Source organism: Athene noctua, chromosome 2 (assembly GCF_965140245.1).
Source record: "Athene noctua chromosome 2, bAthNoc1.hap1.1, whole genome shotgun sequence".
Classification (NCBI taxonomy): Eukaryota; Metazoa; Chordata; class Aves; order Strigiformes; family Strigidae; genus Athene; species Athene noctua.
Window position 1 is genome coordinate 151695968 of NC_134038.1, and position 22167 is coordinate 151718134.

The window sequence follows — 22167 nt, forward strand, 5'->3', positions numbered from 1 at the left end:
GCGGGCGGCCGGGGGGCACACGCCGGAGTTGCGGGAGCCGCGCTGCTGCCTCTCGGGGGTGACGGCAGCCTCGGCCGCCCCCCGGCACCGCCCGCCGTTTGCGGGATGAGCCCCGAGCCGCGGGGGGGGGGGGGGGGGGGGGGGAAGGACGGGACGCGGGAGCGCGCGCAAACGCCGGCCCAGGCGCGCCCCCGCCTGCTGCCCGGCGCGCGTGCCGCCGCCCTTGGCCCCGCCCCTCCTCGCCGATTGGCCGGCGGCGCCCGGGCAGGTGCCGGTGCGCGGCGGGGGCGCGGCGGGAGCTGCCGCCGCCGGCACCGCAGCAGCACCCGGTGGCGCGTCCGGCGGGGCGGGGAGGCGGCGGCGGCAGGAGGGGAAGGAGGAGGCGGAGAAGAAGAAGAAGAAGAACGGTGGCTGCAGGCTCTCGCGTTGGGCCGGGGCGGGAGCGGGGCGCCCGTGCCCGGCGGCTCCGCGCAGGTGGCTGGCCAGGGGCTGGCGCGGGGCAGCCGCAGCCGCCTCCCCGCATGAGCGACGGGGGCGCCGCCGCCGGCTCTGCCCGTGGCCCGAGCGCGGGGAAGTTGCTGCCCGCCTGCCATTTTGGTGCAGCCCTCGCGTTTGGCCGAGGGTGAGTACGGCCGGGGGCGCGGCCGCCGCGGGCTGGGGCAGCGGTCGGGGCGAGGGTCACCCACGGGGCCGCCCGGCGCCCTGAGGGGCCCGGCAGCAGGGCCGCGGTTGCGGGGCCGCCCGCCGCAGCGGCCCGTCGAGGGGCGGTCGGGGCTCGGCCGGCGGCGGGGCCACCCCCACACCCGCCCCGATGGTGAGGGGCCGGGCGGCGGGTCCCGCGGCCGCTAGTGGCGGAGGGGCCGCCGCCGCCTTCAGGGGCGAGGCGGCCGCTGCTCCGCGGCGGCTTCGTGGGCTGGGGCGGGGGGCGAGGACACCCCGTCTTGGGCTTCTTGTAACTACCGAGTATGTCCGAGGAGCTTCGTAGCGTTCCGCTGACAGCGTGGTTATTCGACCGCCCTCGCTGCAGTGCATCATCATCATCACTCTAATTATTATTATTATTGGAGTGTTACTCTTGCTCAAGTTCCCCACAAACACGGGCTGGCTTTCGGCGTGGCGCTGCCTCTTGCCCCCTTTCCGTGGGAGCATCCCGCCACTCTGTAATTTATGCTTCAGACAGAAGCAGCGTGCATTTTCCTAGTATCAAGGTCAGTTTATCGTAGCTGCTGAGGAAAATACCATATGGCTCGGGCTGACTTTTCTGAGGGAATCTAATTGAGTAGGAGCGTGTGTTGTGCTGGCGTTTGTGTTATGCTTTAGGCGAACGTAACCAAATTAGATCGCAGAATGCCTTAGAGTGCCTGTGCGTCCCTCCTCAAGCGTGTTTGCGAGGATGTTAACTGTACCTAGCAATTTGTTTTGACAAACAGTGGGGTTTGCTTTATACCTACCATTTTACTGTTCCTCGCATTTCTGAAAATGCGGGTAGCTGTCTTGCTGTGGAGCCTGGAGTTTGTTAGGCGCAGCAAGGATTTTGGCAATAAAGGCTTTTACTCGTTCTTCTGATAACCCTTTTCTGAAAGGCTAGAGAGAGAAAGGAGGGAAAGTTAGTTCTCAAGTTACCAGACATTTTTCTGACTTTGAGGGACCTGTCATCAAGCTGGACAGGTTTTTATAGTTGATTATTAACAGTAATAGCGGTTCCCTATGAACTGCAGTGAGACCACTGACTGTCCCTGCAGTTAAGTGTCAAACAGTAATGTTTGCTGCTTACTTCTAGCTTGAGGAAGTGAGCAGAGCTGTGTAAAAAGCACAAGGTGCTGTATCTTCTATGTAATCCCTCAGGCTACTGCTTTACCCATCATTACTCAGGTACCAGATTGTATCAGAGCATATTTACTCATGTGTTATGCCTTGGCGATTCAGTAGCCTTCCTGTGGAATTCGTCAGGTAGCTTTGTGCAATGCATGTAGCGATTATGAACAGGAGGGTGTAATTTTCAGCAACTGTGACACATTAATTGCCAGTGAGAACTCCCAGAAGTCAGTTCCACCCCAGTAGCTTTCACCGGGATGAGAGATCCTTAAAGAGCAGTGCCCCCTGTGACAGGACTTGCATCTTGGACCTGCTGTTGATGCAAGCGACACAGTATTGTCCTTTCAGACAGGTTAATGCTTTTTAACAGATTTTCTTAATCTGAACCAGTGCTGTCTAGGAGTGATACAATATCAAGAAAGCTAAGCTAAAACTTTTCTTTTCCTGAGTTGGTCCCTAACCCAATAAATACAGCTGAGCACCCTACGATTGATTGCTAAATTAGGCTTTTTGATTATATAAGGTGTACCTGAGTGTATGAACACAGTAGGAATTCACCTTTCTCACTTAATAATTGAAGTAAACAGAACACTTGAAGAACTTGTACTTAAAGAAAAAAAAAATCCCATGCATAGGTAATGCTGAAGAAAAGCTGTATGTACCAAACACACTATTGTTCATAAACAGTACATCTGTATGAAAATGTGACTCCTTTGTATTGCTGCCAACATTAATATTCCCTATTGTTATCAGGCTGGAAACTGCTGTTTGGCACTGTAAAGCACCTTAACTTGCCCTTGGAGAGTTGGACAAGTTGAAAAACTAGTTGAATATAGTTTCATGAAAACTATTGGGACAATTTTTATCTTTGAGAAAACCATTCATTTGAGGGGACTAATCCAGCCTTCCCGTGGAATGCTTTATTCACATTCCTTTTTGGATCCAGGTAGATTATTTACTAGATAGATTCTTAGAGATAATAGAGGCTTCTGGCTTACCTATGAACCATTGACAACGAGAAAATAAATCAGCCCCAAGTTTCTTATATTCAGAGATTTCTAGCAGCTTACTTTCAAAAGAAGCTTATTCAACTTAAGGGAAGAAGAAAACTGCTGTATTTAAGTGTGGAGCGAAGCACACCATACTGTTGCTTAAATTACCAAAGAAACTTGGCCTGCCTTCATGGCATAAACAGGGAATTTTGTAGAAGGGCTAAATACTATATGACTGAATAAGATTTCAAGCCATGGTCTAGTTTTATGTGACATTGGGTAAAGATGCCTGTCTTCAGACTTCATGTGAATTTCCAGAAGCTCAAGAGGAAGACCCCTTATATATGGCTGGCACACTAGTAAGACCTGTCATTTGTGTGGTAAAGACTAATGATTGTGATCTGCTTGCTATTCAACTTTCAGTGGAAATGTTATCCTTTTTTTAACAGTCTTACAGAAAAATACCATGTTGCAGTTTTTAAGACTTCGTTTTCAGAAGGTAAACATAATCTTCGACATTCTCTGTCCTGAAAATAAATAAATAAATCTCACTATAGTAGAAAGCAGTTTAATGAATCACCTAGCAGCCTTAGCACAGATGAGCAGAGTATAAGGACTGCAGTGGCTTGACTGGTCAAAAGCCAATATCAGCATTATTGCAATATTTCTTATGGATACTATTCTGGGAATAGGAAGACATTAAATTTCCATGCCAATATGCATTAAATTTCAACAGCAGAGCAAATTTTTTTTAAAGAATGTTATGCTAACAAAAACCTTTATCTTGCATATTTTTACTGACCCATTAGTCCCTGAGCTGGGTAAAGGAAACAAGACCTCTTGTTACTTTTTATTACCTATATGCTTCATTTACCAATTGATCAACTGATGATCATAAAAGAAAAGCTAATATTGGTGTTTGGTATTCAGATTATTGTAGGGTTTACTATCTACTGCTTTTTTAAAGATGTATTAAGATAGGAAATTAATTTTTGCATTCTTCAAGGCAAAGTGCACCTCCAAATAAAATATCAGCTATTTAAGTGGAGATCATGACTACTGTGAAGATTAATCTTGAAGATGAGACACTTTTGATGGCATTGTCTCAAATTGACTCACGGTAATCAATTAGTCTTTCTGAGATTTGCTGGCACTGGCTGTCAGGTGGGAAGGGAACTCTAGCCTGTCCTACTGCTGAAGACCAAGCTCAAGTTACGCTGTGTGGCAGTTACAAAAATCTTACTTCCTTGCAACATATTCTGCTTTTTGATGGAGAAGAATAAATGGATAAATGACTTCATGCAGCCATAGTTTCTGGATCAAGTCCCTTTAAAGGGTGCTTAAGTAATTTACTGTAGAAAATGAGATGTAGTCCCTTCCTGTGATAGCAGTATGAAGTTACAGCCTCATTCAAAGGCTGTTACAGTCCATGGCTTTCCCACTGGCTTTAATGAGTCTTGAAGCAAGCAACAGCCTGAAATCTTTGGGGTTTTTTAATAACAAAACAATCCCTTCCCTAACACCATCCACCTGCCTCCATGCAGAGTACTACGTGGCTCTGCTGTTGTAAACCAGCTTTCTGTTCTTGGAGGAAGACAGTACATAATCTGCTATTTTCCTTCTGGAAGGGAAAGAAAGCAAAAATATGTTTACAACTCGAGGAGTAAATTTTCTGTTCTGCTCTTGCAATGAGGAGTTTCTTCTCTTCTGAAACTAATATGAGAAGAGATGAATACGCTTAATAGGCGTTATTTCTGATACAGAAGGTCATTTTAATGTGGTTTTCTTCTGAGCCTTTTGGACTGTATGAACAGGATGTTGTGTCACATGGCAATCCAAATACAAAAGCGCTGGTTTGTGCCATTAGCATTAATTGCTACGGCATGGATGTTTGGTGTATGATTTAAATGCTGTTTACAGAGATGCAGCTAATGCTGCCCTGAAATACCTCAAGTTGCAGAGTATAATAGTTTTTTTTAATCATTGTTATTCTTGCAAGAGGTTGATTCCTTTTTTTTTCCCTTAAGAGAACTGATCCCTCTGCCTCTCAGTGGTCATCCCCAGAAGTGCTTGGTGTACCTTTCTGGAAGTTATTTCAACATTTGCATCTAGTCAAGTGCTTTGACATTTGTTTGACAGACCACGAGCTGGATTTAAGTTAAAGTGTGAATTGGAGCAACACTAGGGTTTAAAAACAACTGAAAGAGCTTTGGGGAGGGTTCTAAAAGGTATGATCTGGTGGTACTGGTTTTTACAGTCTTAACTGGGCTTGATCTAAAACGCAGTGCCAAAAATTGTCCCTATGTTAATCCCTGCAAGCACAGAAGTAATGGGTTGAGTCCAAAATGAGAAGACGACAGTTCACTTCTAGAAGAGGATCAACCTGATGATTCTATATCCCCCCCCCCCCCCTGTTTAATGATGAATTTTTGGATTCCTGCTCCAAGGTAGTATCACAGGTCAAAAAGAGGGGAATCAACAGATGAAATACTGTGGAGTCAGATTCTACTACGATTAAGCGAACTGCACCTCCTCCATGGAAATGTTATCTATGTAGTTGTGGTAGGTGAAGAATACCTAAAATTGTGCTTTCATTTTTTTTTGGGGGGGGGGGGAAGTTGGCATCAGTGTTGTATCAAAGTCCAGAGGCCTATTATACTGGAAATCTAAAAATGGGGAGAAACTAGCGTAGAGTACTAGAAACAGGAATTTTCTTGGTGAAGCTGATGTTCTTCATGTAGCCTTATCAAAGGAGCATGTATTTCACTGTACTGGTAACGCTACTTCTGTCTTCAAGAGGGAGTCCTGATAAAGGGAACTGCTTTAAAAAAAATAATAAGGTACAGAGGAGTCCTAGTTAGTTCCTAAAGGTGGTAGCTTAACTTGGTTAAGTTGATCAAAATATAGTTTCTGTGAGACTCGGAGTTGTCTGTGCTGGCTGGATGATCCTTTAAACCTGTGAGAGGATGAACTGCTCTGGTCCCCTAGTTTAAACTGAAGGAGCTATGAGGCTGCTCCAGTTTGGATCCAAATATGAGAGAACCACCAGTCAAAACCTAACAGTGAAGTTTGCCTTTTGAATTCCAGAAGGTGCCTGTGTCTTGTGCTTGAATGTGTATGTTTGTTGTTTGTATAAACTGGGGATCCAGAACTTCGGGTTTGTGTTTGCTGACCAGGGCACAGGTTATCTCCATGTTGTGCAGCATCAATATAAAAGAAAGCAGCCAAGCTTGGGTCCAAAGCAGAGCCTCTTCTAAGCACAGTGTAGAGTAGGTCCCAGTGTCAACAAACTAATCCATTAACTCCCTCACCTGACAGATTAACCCAATGCATAGTTTGGTTTTCAGAAGCTTTCTGCAGCTCTGGCTCTATTTTAGTCTCGTTTTATGTCACTTAACAAATGCTTATCTAAACAAATCAAAGACAACCTGCATCTGAAACCCTTTTTTCTGTGCATGGGGCAGAAGTTGTGTGTCAACCAACTACAGCTCATCACTAAGTGTCAGTGAAATGGGACATGTGGCTTTACAGATTTATTATTGTATCTCTTACGTTTCTTGCTTGTTCTAGCATAAATCAGGGTCAGAAGCACTATGCAGGTGTCAGAGTAAATGTGGAAGGCACAGTTTTATGGAATTATTTTTGTTTATTGTTTTGTTCATTTACTTGCTAATCTGTAAAATTCAGTAATTTGCAGTGGGGTTTCCTGTCAGTGGTTTGAATTAGCAGTGATTTACTGTATTAAATTTGTTTTCACATCTGGCAGCACTAGAGAATACTGCCTCATTGTGGCAACTGCTGTTGGAAGCATTTTCTTACCTCTAAAAATAGAACTTCTGTCTCTGTCCTAGTCCCACAGAAAGATTCTCTCAGTCAAAGGTTAGTTCTTGGATCGAACTTGGATGAGTGACGTTTAGTAAGAGGGATGCAGGATATTGATTAGTGCAACATACGTTGTGGGGGAACAATCCATTTTATTGTGTAGGATATTTTAAGTATGCCTGTGGTGTGTTTGCATATTGGTTGGATTTTATATTATGGATGTTTTGGTAGCAGTCAAGCAATCCACTTAACTGTTTAATTCTGTAGTTTGCATGGGTTGATCACAGTATGGCTTTCAAGTTATGATGAGATTCTTAATTTATCATAACCCTTTTACCTGTATTACTGAAATGCAAAATTAACTTTATATGCAGATGTGAAATGTGTAGTGCTTCCAGAGCTGTTTGAGGTTTTACAAAACCTTCATGTTTTCTCTCAGTATTTTCTTCCCCAGATTAGAGGTATGATTATTTTGGATGAGAAGCCTTACCACTGCTTTACACAGGAGTGATGCTTTGGCATCTTGAACTTGCAAGAATTATTTTGGTGGACCTGTATTTTCTTGGTTAGTTTGTTGGATTTTATCTGTTGGATGCTCCTCTATAGTTCTTACAAATAGTGACTGCTGTGGTACTGAGGAAGGCATTTAACTTCAAAACACATACTTGTCACATGCAGCTACGCAGCTCATATGGTAATGAACCTCTGTATCATTCAGTTTATTCAGGCCATACAAGAAAACATCTGAAATAGAGACCTGCACAGGAATATCCTGAGTTGTGTTCTCCTACACACTCTTCCACAAGGAGGGAGATAAATATTTGAGCCTTCCCAGGCTTAACATGACACTGAACTCGAGTCTTTTTCTGGGTGCAGGTATTAGACTGTTACACAGATGAAGTGAGTGCTTCCTTCTCTGTCTCTTAAAAGGAGATAAAAACTGCTGTCGATTCTTTGAAGGAACAGAGAAGGGTTTGCTGTTTCTGTCGCCTCCCTTCAATCTGTGAAGCTCATTTGAGGGCCATTGTGAAATACTGAGACTGACAGGTGTCTCAGGAGAAGGATGTGGCATGTGTAGTGCAACACATGTGGGTGAATGTATTTTTGCAGTTCTCACTCCTGAGTTAACACTGAGGAGACAGGTAGGAATACAAATGAGACTTTTGTTTAATATTTGCTTCATGCTGGCTTAAGCTTATAAAGTACAGTGAGAAGAATGATTTGTCAGATGTGTTGTGGTTTGGGTTTTGATGGGAAGGTGGAAGAAGGGACATAACTCTGTTCAGTGGTTGTTCTCTCTGTGCAGGGAGCCTGAGTACATAGCAGTAAGTTCTGAGCCCCACTTTGCAAGTCAGGCATCCAGAGGGGAAGCCCTTGCAGTCTTGGGTTCCAGATGTGAAAATTTCTGATTGTGTAGAGCTCTTCAGGATCAGTTGCATGCCCTAAGTGCAGATGCTGGATTTCTTTCTGAGCTGTGATGATTGACCTTGAGGTTGGTTGACAGTTCGTTAGAGTAATGAGCTACATTTCATGCTTTAGATTGAAGGCACGTGGAAAAGAGGCCAATCATCCAAGATACAATTGCAGGTCGGCACATTACCGCTCCAATTTTGTCTTTTTCTCCAAGCTGTCTTCCTCGTTTCGGGAAGAGTAACAGTCAGTCTCACACAGTCAGAATACTGTCAGACCCATCATCTCAACTACGCATTCTTCCATAAGACAGTTGCTACTAAATGGAGAAAATAGAGCTGAACGTGATTTGCCTAAATTTAGCATAAACAATAGTAGATAGGACTGAAGTAAAATGAGAGTGTACAGTAACTAGAAAGCCAATGGCAGTGAAATACATGCTAATGGTATATGTCAGATGACCTATAGTCTTTAGCAGCTCTAGGTCCAAATTCTGGTCAAGTTCTAGAAGCTCACTGTTACCAGTGAGAAGATTATTCTGGTCAATGAATTTGGATTTTATATGACGTTTAAATTTTCACTGGGATTTATACTTGTGTATCAGTTGTAGGCCTGATACATAGGTATAAAATGATCAGGATATATTAAAAAGAGAATCATAATAATACAACTTTTTTTTTTAATCTGTCAAAGCTGGATGACAGAAATTAAGTTTGCCAGTGTAATCTTTAGTCTTTTCTGTAAAAAGAACTTCTTTTGGTATTTAGATAAAATAGCTTCTGTTTTTTAGAAACAGTTAAATATACTGTGTTCCGCCTCTGGAAAAGTGCCATCCTTAGGTGAGAGATACCGTTCTTTTTTAAATAAAATGTGACTTTAGTGGAGCTTTTCTACTTTTGTTAATTCATACTTAAAATAATGTAAAATATAGAAGCAAGAAGACTGTGAAACTCCTGTTTGTTTCCTAAATAGATTAAAATTTAAAACCACACAGTACTAACCTTTGACCTTTAAGATTTACTATTTCCCACATTATTGTGTGTCCCAGCACTCTTTCAGACCAGAAGTACACATGGTTATTGTAATAACTTACATTAATAAGGAATATTTCTCCTAGAAGGAACTGAATGAACATAATGGTTCTTTTAAAAACGCTTTACCCCTCACACCCCTCATTAAAACAAACCTAACTTTGCTCAGGAACTTGCAAGCTGTTCAGTTTTCTAAACAAATATAAAATTAGTACAAGGCTGAATGGAAGATAATTTTCTGCTTTGGTTATAGACCAGAAAATATGTGCCACAAATCTCAGTTAAAATCGGTGTGGGTACAAAGAATAACATCCTCTTTGAGATCTTTGTCTTGCATCTAATTTAAAATGTGGCACACCAGATACAAGTCCTCATGTTGAAGCTGTGCTTAATTTTTCATCTGAAGAGGTGGCTTTGTATTTCTGACGAGTATATTTTCTCTCTTGTTATTTTTGGACATTAGTTTATTTCCAGCGGAAAGGGAAGAATATCCACAGTGTTGTTTACTGCAGCTTCTAGACTTCCTTGAAGTTTAAACAGATTAAGAAATTTGTGACCAGTGTTAATTATGCTTTATTTTAGACTTAATAAAGTGCTGGCTTTAGAAATTACTTTGGACAGTAATGTTTGTTTTAAAATTCAGAAGCATTGCTTGCAGTTCTGGAAAAACATTTCATTTGCTGATTGTTCTGTGGGGCTTTTATGGTTGTTTTGCTGTTTGTTTTTTAAGGTTAAAGTCTAGAAGTGTTTTTGATGTGGAAGTTTTATTTAGATTCTAAAACAGACTGTAAGAAGGGTTTAAAATGAGAGTATTACTCGGACAATACCCAATCATGTATTACAAGCCTAGATCTTCTTACAGTGTGTTAATTTGTCGAGCAAAAGTTTTCTGGGAACAGTATTATTCCTTGTAATGCCTCTGAAAGCTTAAATTTTGTATTCAGTTTGAGATTAAGCAAAGAAATATTACTCAGGAAGGCAAACACCTGAACAGCATCATGTAAGTTATTTCAGTTGAGACCAGAAGTTATTTTAGGCTGAGAAACTATTTTGTGGTCTTTTTTTTTTTTAATAATGTAACCTGTTACACTTCCTTTAGAGGATTTGCCATTGTGTATTTCCAAAACGCATAATCCAGATCTACTGAAAAAAAGACATTCAAGCATTGTTTATAAATATTTCTAAACTGCTGTGATGCTGCCACATCACAAGTGATTTAGTAATGTGATGAAAAATTATTTCCTGGGAAAAAACACACAAGTTCCTTAGAGGTTAATATAATATTGGGATACAGACTGTGAGGCATATGGGTAAATAAAGCACATGAAAATCAAAAGTTAAAGTCGCTGGTGACTTTAAAGTATGTGTATACTTGAAATTAAGTCTTTGCCGGCCCCAAAAAATCAGAGGTAGTGGGGCTGCCCATTTACCCTCAGATTTAGTGGTAAGTTTCCTCTCCTAATATATGCTCACAATTGGCAGTGATGGCTGAATCAAAGTGATCATTTTCTTTACCGATGGAGCGCAGTTTGTGTGTGTGGAAAAAAAAGTATGAATTTTGATGAAGATTCAAAAAACAGCTTAAGGAGGACAGCTTAATGACAGTGTTAATCACAGTTGTTAACTTTGTGCTCAAGAACAACTGGAAAGGCATCTTTGATCTCCTGGTCTCTTCATCATCTTGTGTCTCAGACAACTGCAGCCCTAGCATGGAGGAGTGTCTCCTGGCTCCAGCAATTGCTTAAAATAGTTTTATTTCCTTTTGGTTTATATCCTGTGCTTCTCCTGTAAAGTATGTGAGTGTGAAAAAAGTTAATTGGGAAAGTCTTGCTTACTTCCCTGCAGAAGTGGCTTTCTTTCAGTGAAACCCTTCCATGCTTTTATAAAGTCAGAGAGGCCTTTGCATGGGACGAGCTGAACACATATCCCAAAACCTGAAGGGAAGAACATGTCCCAGTGCACTGCTTGTTCTGTCTTTGAGCTGCAACATGTAAGCGTAACCTCAGCAAGTTGAATCTCGCTTGTCAGTGCCCAGTGAGGACTGATTTAGAAGTATATCCATTCTTATAGCCTTTATTAACTCATTGTTGATGTTCTGTTCAGCTTCCTTAGTAGACCTAAAGAGTCAAGACAGAACATAATGTTCCACTCTGATTTTTGTTAGCTGTATAGTGAGCAGGTATCTCACTGGTGGGATCTTGTCATCTTGACTTCACCTAAGCTTCTATCCCATCTTGTTTTAGTTTAAGTGGTGTTTCCTTGAATGAAGAGTGTGTTCTAAACTTCATTGATAGCCTAACCAAAATAAAACAAATAAGCAATACCCTCCTTCCACGTGGGTTTTTTCTTCTTTGAAGAACTGTAACCAAATGATTGGAGGAAGGTAAATACTGGGGGAAAAACCTCCCAAAAATCAAAGCCCAAAACTCACAACAAAGCCCAAACAAAACCCAACCAACCACATCCCCCATCATCTAAGTAGCAAATTAATTCTTATGTTTAGAAAATAAAGATTATTTTTATTTCCCATGCTTCTACTTGCTATACTATTGTAGCACTTAATTATATGCAATAGCAGCATTGCTTAGAGGGGTTTTTCTGAGACAGAACCCGTTGATGTATTTTGCATAGCTTCATCATGAATAAAGAGACAGTAATAGTTGCCTCTTTGGTATAATATAAGAACTTTTGTGTGTTTGTAGTTATTATATACATTGCTAGGAGACCATAACAGAACTACAGAATTCTATGATGTTTCTGAAGCCATAACTCAGTGTGGAGATGGGACACTTATGATTTCCCGAATAATTATGTAAATCAAATTAGAGAAATTAATACTGAGAACTGGACTTAATAGAATTCAACAAAATTAAGAAAAGTCACAAGAAAATAAATTAGAACAAATTGATGATAATTCACAAAAGAAATAAATGGACTAAGCTCTAGTTCAAACTTTATATTACCTTCAGTTCACAAATAACACTGACTACTACTTTTTCTCCTCCATTCTCATTCACAGAAAGGAGAAATAATGATATTGTGGTGGTAGTGACATCTAAATCTTTCCAGTCACTCTGGGAAGTGCATTTGAAATGTATATGCTTAGATTTTTTTTATGGTGTTTAAAACAATTCCTGGTTTCTTAATTGGTAGTACAAAATATTTTTGAGTTACAGAAGTGTATGTTCTCTGTTCATACACAGTTGCGAGGATTGCTTTTTGCAAACAGTTTTGCAAACTCAGCATAAAATCTTAAATGTCTAAACCTGATTTCACCTGAGTGAGTTTAACGTGTTTCTTGAGGGCAACGCTGAAGTCTTCCCTCTATTATTTAGTATCTCAAATAATTTATCTTTTGCATTTCTTTCTAAATTGGGGGTGATTGCTTTCAGTGTGTGAAGCTTGAAAAATAACACTGAAATGAATCATTCAAAAGTTGTGCCAGGGGAGGTTTATGGTGGGTATTAGGAAAAATTTCTTCACCGAAGTGGTTGTCAAGCATTGGAACGGGCTGCCCAGAAAAGTGGTTGAGTCACCATCCCTGGAGGTATTTAAAAGATCTGTAGGTATGGCTTTTAGGGACATGGTTTCATGGTGGACTTCATAGTGTTAGCTTAATGGTTGGACTCGATCTTAAGGGTCTTTTCTGACCTAAATGATTCTATGATTTTTTTTTTTTCTCTGATGTTTACAGCAGCAACTTTCTTTCTGTTGGGCAGATGTGCCTGTGATTTCAACACACTTGGGAAAAATACCAGCGTTTTCAATTTATTTTGCCTTTTTTTTTTTTCCTGTTTCTTTTTCAGATATTCTTCATAGTTACTCTTACCCAGGGCAGAGTATATAATGGGGAGAAAACTGGATCTTTCTGGATTGACTGATGAAGAAGCAGAACATGTGCTCCAGGTGGTTCAGCGAGATTTCAGCCTTCGTAAGAAAGAAGAAGAAAGGCTGAGGTAAGAGTAAAAAGATGATTAAAAATATTGATCTCTTTGGATTATTACAAACTAGTTTTGAGGAAAACAGAGAATGCAGCTTTTTTTGTGATGTTCTATGCATTAATAATCATTCCTATCACAGAGGTAATAAGCATCCAAACTCCTCCGTGTGAATTCAGTTATTGAGTAGTAATTCATTTTTGTGTTTAATCTATCCTGGCCTAAACCACAAAAATGGTCTCTAAATTGTCTGTGTATTTTGCCTGGGTAGAGGCTAAGTAGTGATTGACTTTACCATAAACAGAAGTTTATATTAAGAGTGTTTTTTGCTTGCTGTAGTCAGTTCCTTTTCTTTTATTCAGAAACTTTGTCTCTGTGCAAACATCTGAAGGTGAAGAAGTTCAACCCATCTCTTTCCCCCAAAATAATCAATGGGATATGTTATCCATTGTATTGAGAAGTTAATTTTGCTTTCTCTATTCTATATACAAAATGATTGCAAGCAGAAACAACCCAGAAGAAAACAAATTGAACTTGTTGCAAGGGACCTTCCTCAGCCCAGGAACTTTGGTATGTGACAAGGGTACTACCGAGAGAGCCCCAAATTGGTAGCTGAAGTATTTTTCTCGTAGTTTCAACAATATTTCTTTGAATTGTTATGTCTGATTTGTTTTGTTACCTTCTCTGAACACATTGTTATGTATTCTCTAGAATAGTTCGCCCTATCTATAGTTGGCAAATGCACATTCTCCTACCATATTACTGTTTCTGTATCGTTTAGCATCAAACTGAAGTCAACAGGAAAATGAATGAAATAAACACAAAACTAGGCATATACGTTATGTGCAGTTGGAACTGAAAGGACTCCTGTCTCTGTTAGTTTTGTGTTACTATTTTCTGAAACTACTTAGAACATTAGGAATAAGAAAGAATGCTTGTGGCATAGGCCTAGTTCAGTTTTGGCTTGCTGTATCAGCTCTTGCTTGGGTTGGTAGCACCAGCTTGCCCCAGGGAGGAAAGATTGGATGAGGATGGCACACAGAAATTTTTTTTGGTCTCTTTTGCTGTGGGTTGTACTGATTATTTTTGGTAGTCTTCACAACAAAGCCTAGAGAGTCTAGAAGCAGTTTAAAGAGGGTGAGTGTGGGGGCTTTCTCTGGCTTTTTTAATGTGACTGGTTGTATCTTACTGGAGCAAGCATAGCACAGTTAGCAAGTTCTTGGGCATCTTGCCTGTTCTATACAACCAGATCCTATAGTGACAGGAAGAGGGAGAATGCAGAAAATTTGTTGGAAAGCCTGGATAGATAAAACTTGTTGCTGGTGTTTGTTTTACCATTTTGTTGCTGAAGTTGTCCATGAGACTTGATAATTGAATGATCACAAGAAGAAAACTGGTGTGAGAGGGGCGATAAAACACTGGAAAAGTAGGAAAAACAGAGACTCAACTCAGCTTATATATAAACATGTAAATTGTTTTTCTCTTGAGTGTAGTTCATGCCTTTTGCATGTACTAAAAGTATGTTGAAGTGCTACAAATAATGAACCATACTGACAAAGTTCTGAAATGTAGGCTCGTATTTAAGAGATGAATTTAAAGTAATTTTAATGACCTTAAAGATTGCCAGTGAAGTTCAAAGCTTACTTCTGACTTAAAAGGTATGACTCTTTTTTTCGTTGGGCTGCTTTACTTTTTTTACAGAATGCAGAGTTAAAAGAAAGGATGCAGCAATGCACCTTTTTGTCTGACTGTGTAATAGAAAATATAATCATATAAGAAACTTATACCTTGCTATAGATTAGATTTTTTAGCCTGTAAGAAAGCAGATTAATCCTTGTGTCTGCTTTGATATTCTTAGCTCTATTATCAACTGGCAAAGTCTACGGTATAGTTTCACTTTAGAAGTATTGTCAAACTTTGTAATCTTTAAGAGAAAAAAAAAGGCATATATAACTTATATCTGACATACAAATTATATTATATTATTAACATATGGTGTTAATAAATGGAAAACCAAGTTATATATGAAAGTAGTGGGGTTTTTTTTTGTTCCTGTAATTAATTCCAGGTAGCAATATTTGTCTTTAGATAGAACTGTTGAAGCTTTTGTATGTGATACTTCCTTAAAATAGGGTTTCTGTATAATTCTTCATACCATGGCTAATTTTATTTTTGGATGTTTTTCCCCACAAAGATTTAAGTACTTGTTTCACAGATATCTCTGGGATTATTCCCATTGGCAGAAATTATTTCTAAAGATTAAACCCTATTTAAGGGAATATATGGCAGGTTTCCACTATATCAGGAGAACAATGAAAGCTAAAAAAACCCCTGTAAGTGGTTGATGTCTTCAAATTTACTTTGCTGGAGGAAGCTGAAGAGTTAAGTAACATACTACAAGAAATGGAGTTTATCTTCTAATGTTTTTAAGGGAGTAATAAAATGGCAACGGTTTTATAGGTAATGAACCAGTGTCTTTTACAGTATTGTAGTTGTTACATATTGATTTATTTTTCCATATTCTGTAAACAAAATGACATAACGAATGTGTGAAGAAAAGCCATAATGATCATCTGCATTTTCTGCTGCAAAGCTGGTTTGAATCTTTCTGCAGTGAGAACTTTTAACAGTGGTTCTCTAATTTAAATCTTTCTCCCAGTTTTATACTAGTGTTATCAGACATGCTGCTCTTGTACATTTTGTGGGAAAAAAAAAAAAAAATAGTTGGCTAATAATAGTAAGATAACAATAAGATAACCATGTGTAAATAGTTAGTGATTAGTGTGGTTGATTTATTATGCCTTACCACTTCATACCAGTTCAGTTTCTTTTTTCCTATGACTCTCAGCCTTATATCAGATTAATATTATTTACTGCTCTTTGTTTCTTGTTCACCTATAATCTTTCTTTTTGATTATGTGTTGGTTCTGTTCTTTGGCAGTACTGTTATGTTTTTATTTACTCCAATGTTAATGTAATTATCCAGAGTCAGTGAGGCTAAAATCATAACACAGAGTTGTAAATAGATGGGTTTGGTTTTCTGTGAATCAGTTGATGTAGGCAAACCAGGCAGATCTGGTCTAATTAGGACGGTAATCGGTTTGAGTTGCTTGGCATGTGTGCTCAGGACTAGTCTGTGGTAGTACAGCCTTGTGTATTCACCTCTGCCACAGAAGCTCTGCAGGCTCTCTCTGGGCTACTGGGATACTAATAATCGTAGCTAGCTTTTTGAGCAAGGTGACTGGACTCACTAATGGTTTGTTTTCTCATGGACAAATTTTCTTAATCTTGAATTTCAGACTTCATGCAGCTGCAGAATGTCAGCGGTGGGGAAGATTGGGCTGTTTTGAGGGTTGAACTTTTAACATTTTGCTATGTATAATGTCTTCATATCTGCAGTTTGTGAGTTTTGGTTTTTAAAATTTTTTTTAAAGAAATGGCAGAGGAGAGCTTACAAGGCCAAATGTGTGTTTGTGAGATAGGCCTCTTTACATAAACAGATGTGTAAAAGAGATTGCTGCGTTTTATTTGTTTCTGTTTACTACCTGGGTATTCAATTTTCTAGACGGTCTAAATTTGCCTCTGTTTATTCTCCTCAGCTGTGGGCAAAATCAATTCCCCCTTTGGTTTTGTTTTTACAGTTACCACTGTGTTTATAAGCATGCTTGTCCATTTATTTCAGGTGAGGAATGCTGAGAAGTCAGGGTATATTAAATAAATAAAATTATAATTTTACTGAAAAAGAAAAAAATGATGGATTGTCTTATTGTGGTAGATGTTCCCAACCTGCCATGTTTTAGCCAGGTGGACAGGTTAAAAGATGTCTGTTCTGATACTGAATTTAATATTCAGAATGACTGCAAAGAGAGAAAAGTTAGAATGGTGGGAAAGGGGGCAGGCATACAAAGGACTCAGTGTTGATCAGCTTTTAGCAGCAGATGCTTTACCTGTCAGCAGCTACTTTACTTTAGGAGGCCCTGGACTAAGCAGTTTAAGCCACCCTCCTGTAACCATTGGCTAGCAAAAGTTTCCATCGTTGTGTTGAATGCTGAATCACCCATTCGTGTGGTGTGTTCTAGTGATAAACCTTAGAAACTTGCATTGGGCAGGGATGAAAAATGCTTATTTGCAGAGCACATGGTTCTGTTTTGTTTAAACCACTGCTCTTAATCACCTGGGAAAATTATTTAGAAGGAAAAATTACTGACCTTCTGCTACCACATGGACATGTGATCATAACACATTAATCACTTAATATAGTTATGTGGGGTCACTGGAACAGCGCAAGGGAAGTGTTGAGAGTTGACTGTCAGCCAGAGGCAGAAACATCACCAAGTCTTGCCTGATGTTTTTTTTGTAGCTGGGTTGCTGAATGTCAGCTTTGCTGTCTTTATGCAGTCATATTTTCAGTTGTGGTAAAGGCAAACTGCAGTGATTCATGATCACATCTCCAGCAGTGCTTTATTTGCAGAAAAAATGAGATGTGTGTGCTTACTGGAAGGCCCTCTCCACTCTGTTCTAATTTTCTTTTAGCCAAAGAATTGGTAAGAGACTAGAATAGAGTCTTGTGTAGAAGATGATGAAACACTGAGAGTTGTTTTTGCCTACTTTCTTCTTTCTGCTCCTTTTGCATCATAGCCCATTGCAGAATGAGTAGACTTGTGAACAGGCTTAAAAAATAAATTCTCATACCTGACAAAACCCAGAATCTAGTTTGATGCTTTTTCTTGTCAGACTACAGTAGACTTCAGTGTACGTACATGATGTGTTATGGGTCTTGTAGTGGATAAAATATTAAACTCCTGCCAACCTCTGTTAATCGAAATATTATCTGAGTCATATCACACTGGCAAGATGCCAGGAAAGACATTTGTGTAGCTATCTGTTGATTCTACGTATCAGTTCTTGTTCCTCCTTCCTGTTGCAAGCTTGTATCAAATACCTTAAAACAAACAAAAACGAACTAAAAAACCCTGGCTGTCTTCCCTTCTCTCCTTGCCTCCAAACAAAGCCTTTTTAAAGCTGTTTCCTTAGTGAGAAAGGAATGGGAGATTGGTGTCATTTCCACAAGCTTCAGTTCCAGCAGATGAACTTCTGATCAATACCTTGTTGTTCCAAGTGATTTCATAAGGTCAGCCTGCCTGCCCTTCACTCTGATGAACAGTGTGGGGAAAGCACAAGGAGCATTCCTGTCCATTACTCTGTTTTGGGTTTGGTTTTTTTTTTCTGTAGCAGGTAGGCAGCATGCTGGTACCTGTGCCTGCTCATTAACTCCTCATGGGATGCAGAGAAAGAAGCTATAACATACCACTTTATATCCCTGCTTCTGCCCATGAGGCTTGAGAGTAATGCCACACTGTGCTAAGGAGAATGGCTAGGACTTCTTTATGGGCTGTCTTGACACACCTATTCTCTTCCTGTGATAAAAGGTCTTAGACTGCTTTACTCCTCTGATTGCTCTTTGGATTCCCACATTAACACAGCTGCATGCCCCTCCAATGCCAGGCTCTGCTGAGCTGTCCTAAGCACTCCTATGTCTAATTTATTTTTGAGTGCAATGAATGATTCATCAGAATCATAGGTGCAACTTTGATACATTATTTTGCTACTGCTTTGGGTTATAAAACAAGGTTAAAACATATCTAGGGCAGTACAGCTTTTTCCTGGAAGTAAGGGTTCATTAACAAGAGCAAGACTCTTTATTTATAGTTTATCACCGGTTTTGTTACATAATTTTGCAAGATGCAAAGAAACCTGTTTACTAGCTCATGCAGGCTGTCAGGATTAAGAGTTGTCAGTAATTTCGTCTGTGTACTAGATGCTTTATAATGGTACTTTATGCTGATGTAGTCCTCTCTCAACAGCAGTGTTTAATGTTTTAACAGATACCCCTTAAGCTGTATTCTCTGGTCAGGATAAGTTGCTTATCAAAAAACAGTGACCTGGATGAATTCTGCATGAAAGCCAGATAGCTAATGTGTTGGGGTTTTTTTCTGCAGAATCAGTAAGGATGCACTTTAAAATAGATTTAGAAACCGTTATTTGTCAATAATTTCAAGAAACACTGATTCAAGTGTGCTGATTGATGTCAAATAATGCTGTATTTGGATGAGACAAGGAAGTAGGCATCTCAGCAATGATGAAACATCCCACTTCATGTGCAGTGCAACAGCATTTAGTTTAAATCCCTTCTTTCTGTGATTTGCCTGAAACTACCTGCTCTAATACCTCAGGGTCCTTGTGCAAAGTTAGTGCATAGGTTCTGCTGACTCAGCATTGGTCCCTGCTCCACCTGTAATCAGAGAAAGTGATTGCAGTTGACAAGAGGGTAGGATCTAGTTTATACTTTCCAAGAAAGAAATCAGGGCACTGGAAAGAATCTGGCATTATTAGCAGCTGTTTAAGTTACAGTTTTGGGTCCAGATTTTTTTCTGCCTAATTGAGGAAGAAATGCCAGGGTACTTCTGAAGAGCAGCACCTTATGGTTAGGTGCTTCTAAAACCATTTCTGTTCATCTTGCTTGTGTGTGCTTGTGGCTGTAATGGGAACCCACTATGACTGTCCTTGTTATTTGCATGCCATATAGATGCTGTAGGGAAAGCGTGGATGGAACCCCTCAACAAGTTATTTGGCAAATGCAGGACCTCATTCCCAAAGCTGTCATTCTTGAATTTTGTGCCAAGTGTTTTAATACAGGCAATTCCGGATGTGAGCTTTGGCTTTTATTTAGAAATGCAGCTTCAAGTGAGAGGAAATGCTGGTGAACCAAGCAGGAAGAAACATGAGAGGTGATGCTTATGAAAAGGTGCAAAATGAAAAAGCCTAATTTCAGGCAGTATTAGAGAAATTTTTATAGAAAGAAGTGTCTCCATCTAACATTTTCAATATTGGACAGGCCATGGGAGATGTAACTGAAGTATAGCCCACATACACTGTGCCAAATGTGCATAACCTGTGGGAAAGTATCTAAAGGAAGCAGTATGATGTTGCACAGACATTATAACACTTATTGCAGGCTTTTCTGTGGTAATTGGGTCTTCACCATGGGTTATGACTAATCAAATTAACAACCATAGTTTAGCTAAAAGGAGTATGCCTAGTGATAATGAATAGCTATAATGTAAAATCAATATTTAATCTCCAGTCTTGTGTATGTAGAGTCTAAGCTGTTAAACGTGACTTGTAGGAGTAATTTTCTCTCACCTGACTAGCCCTGCAGTGCAGGGAGAGGATGTTCTCCTGAGTATGGACTCCTGTCTGTACAACTTAGTTACACTGAAAATAGTGGCTGAAAATGTTAAATCTTAAGTGCTTTTTGCAGAGAAAGTGCTTCAACTTTTTTTTTTCTGAAGAAACAAGATACTAATCTTGTTAAATATGTTACTCTATTAATTTATCAGAAACCTTTTTGTTAAAGCTTAATGTTAGTTCATGGGAAAAATGTACAGATGTTCACGGGTTGATAAAGGGAATCTGCTGAGGTGAGAGGTGGCTGGGGAAATTGTCACAGGTTTTAACGACAGGGTATTCGAGGCTCTATATGAATGCCATCAGTTTCTGGGTCTTGCCTTGGGCATGAGGATGAGCCACCTACACCTCTTGAGTTCTGTCCCCCATTGCCCTGTGAATTCAGACTTGTTGATTCTATAGAGGTTAGCTAGATCTGGGAAAACACCACATTGAAAGCTGGGCTCATCTACTGTGTGTCTATCATTTTTTTACTGCCATACTGGACCAAAATGCAAATATATGAACAAAAAATGACCATTTTCTAGTCTCATGTAAGCACTGCCTAATAAGTAGCCTAAGAGAGAAAACCCCGTTGTCTAGCAGGTAATTACTGAAACATTCAGACTTTTGGTAAAGAAAATTTCTGCCAGTAGAAAGGTGGAGGATTTGGACACCCTCATATGGACATTAAATGGAATAGGGTCTGGAGATCAGGAGAAGAAATCTTCTTATGAGATGCTTAGCCTTTTTTTGTTGTTGTTGATCAAACAGGGAGTTTTATAAGAGATGCATGAAATGGATTGGTCAGTCTATGTATTGTGCTGCCTAAGTAAAGATTAAGGTTTTTTTGAAAGAGGAGTAAGTGTTTGTTTCAGAATCTGATGCTTCTGAAGATGAAAACTGGAACCAATAATGCCTGCAGAGGTGACTTTCCAGGAACTGGTTTAAGTTGCTGGGGAGAATGTGAAAGAGCACAAGTGTCAGGTCCCAGACAGTTGAATTTCAGGGTCTTGATCCAGAGGAAAGAGGTCTGGACAAGTTATTGGCACCTTGGAAGTATAGTTTAAATCCAAAACTAGAAAAGATGAATGAATGCTGTGCACTGGGACACCAATACTCTTAACTTCATGGGCTTGTTTTTATGACATTACTATAGTGCTTGAAGTCAGTTAGTGACTTCTGGAATTACAGAAGCGATTAAAAGGTCTGTGGATATGCTGGATTAAACCTAATGCTTTATTTTAGGATTGTGTTTTCATCCAGGTCAGGTAATTTTGCAGGTCAAGGTCTTGTACGACCTTAGAATTGTTACCTATGCAAACCTAAGTCTACCTTAAGTGTTCGTTTCTCTATTCAGGTGTTACTATAATAGTACAAATATACTATAATAGTACAATAGTAGTACTTTCCCAAGTTATGGTAAAACATGTAAATAAACATGAAAAGAATGACTTCATAACGTAATTTATTCAGGGTTTATTCTTCATATTAGAGTTTATAGTACAAGGATGCTCTAAATACATTTCCATACGGTGTTCACTAAGTTGTAAGCAATATGTGCCAAGTCTTAAGGTTTTGGCAGAAGTGTTGTATTTAAAATGTGGGGGTTTTTTTATGCTGGAAGGAAATGGATTTACTGTGAGTTTCTATAGCAACATGCTGTAGATCTGTCCTTGGCTGCATCAGTCTGGATGGATCTGTCTGAAGTTGTATGACTTCCTACCTTAAATATACTCACCTTTGGTTTTCAAGAAAATAAGAGATACTACTTATGGTTATGAAGTTTGTCAGTATGAAATATGACTTCTCATTTATATTTGAGATTTTACCTGTTAATACTTTTTTTCAGAAACATACGCTTTATGGAAGTTTAAAAGTATACATTTAAGAAACATCATGTCTGTGAAAGGAAGAGACGACTTCTACTTA

General features: G+C 39.8%; 1 protein-coding gene across 3 annotated transcripts in view; it reads left to right on the forward strand.

Annotated features, from left to right (window-relative positions):
• Positions 1-377: 377 nt before the first annotated feature.
• MYRIP (myosin VIIA and Rab interacting protein) overlaps positions 378-22167 on the forward strand; it is a 246049-nt gene continuing 224259 nt past the window's right edge. For all 3 annotated transcript variants that reach the window (XM_074900668.1, XM_074900669.1, XM_074900670.1), the window contains exons 1-2: positions 378-622; positions 12877-13026. In XM_074900668.1, the coding sequence (XP_074756769.1) occupies positions 12917-13026 (110 nt within the window). In that variant the 5' untranslated portion in view covers positions 378-622; positions 12877-12916. The remainder of the gene's footprint in view (positions 623-12876; positions 13027-22167) is intronic.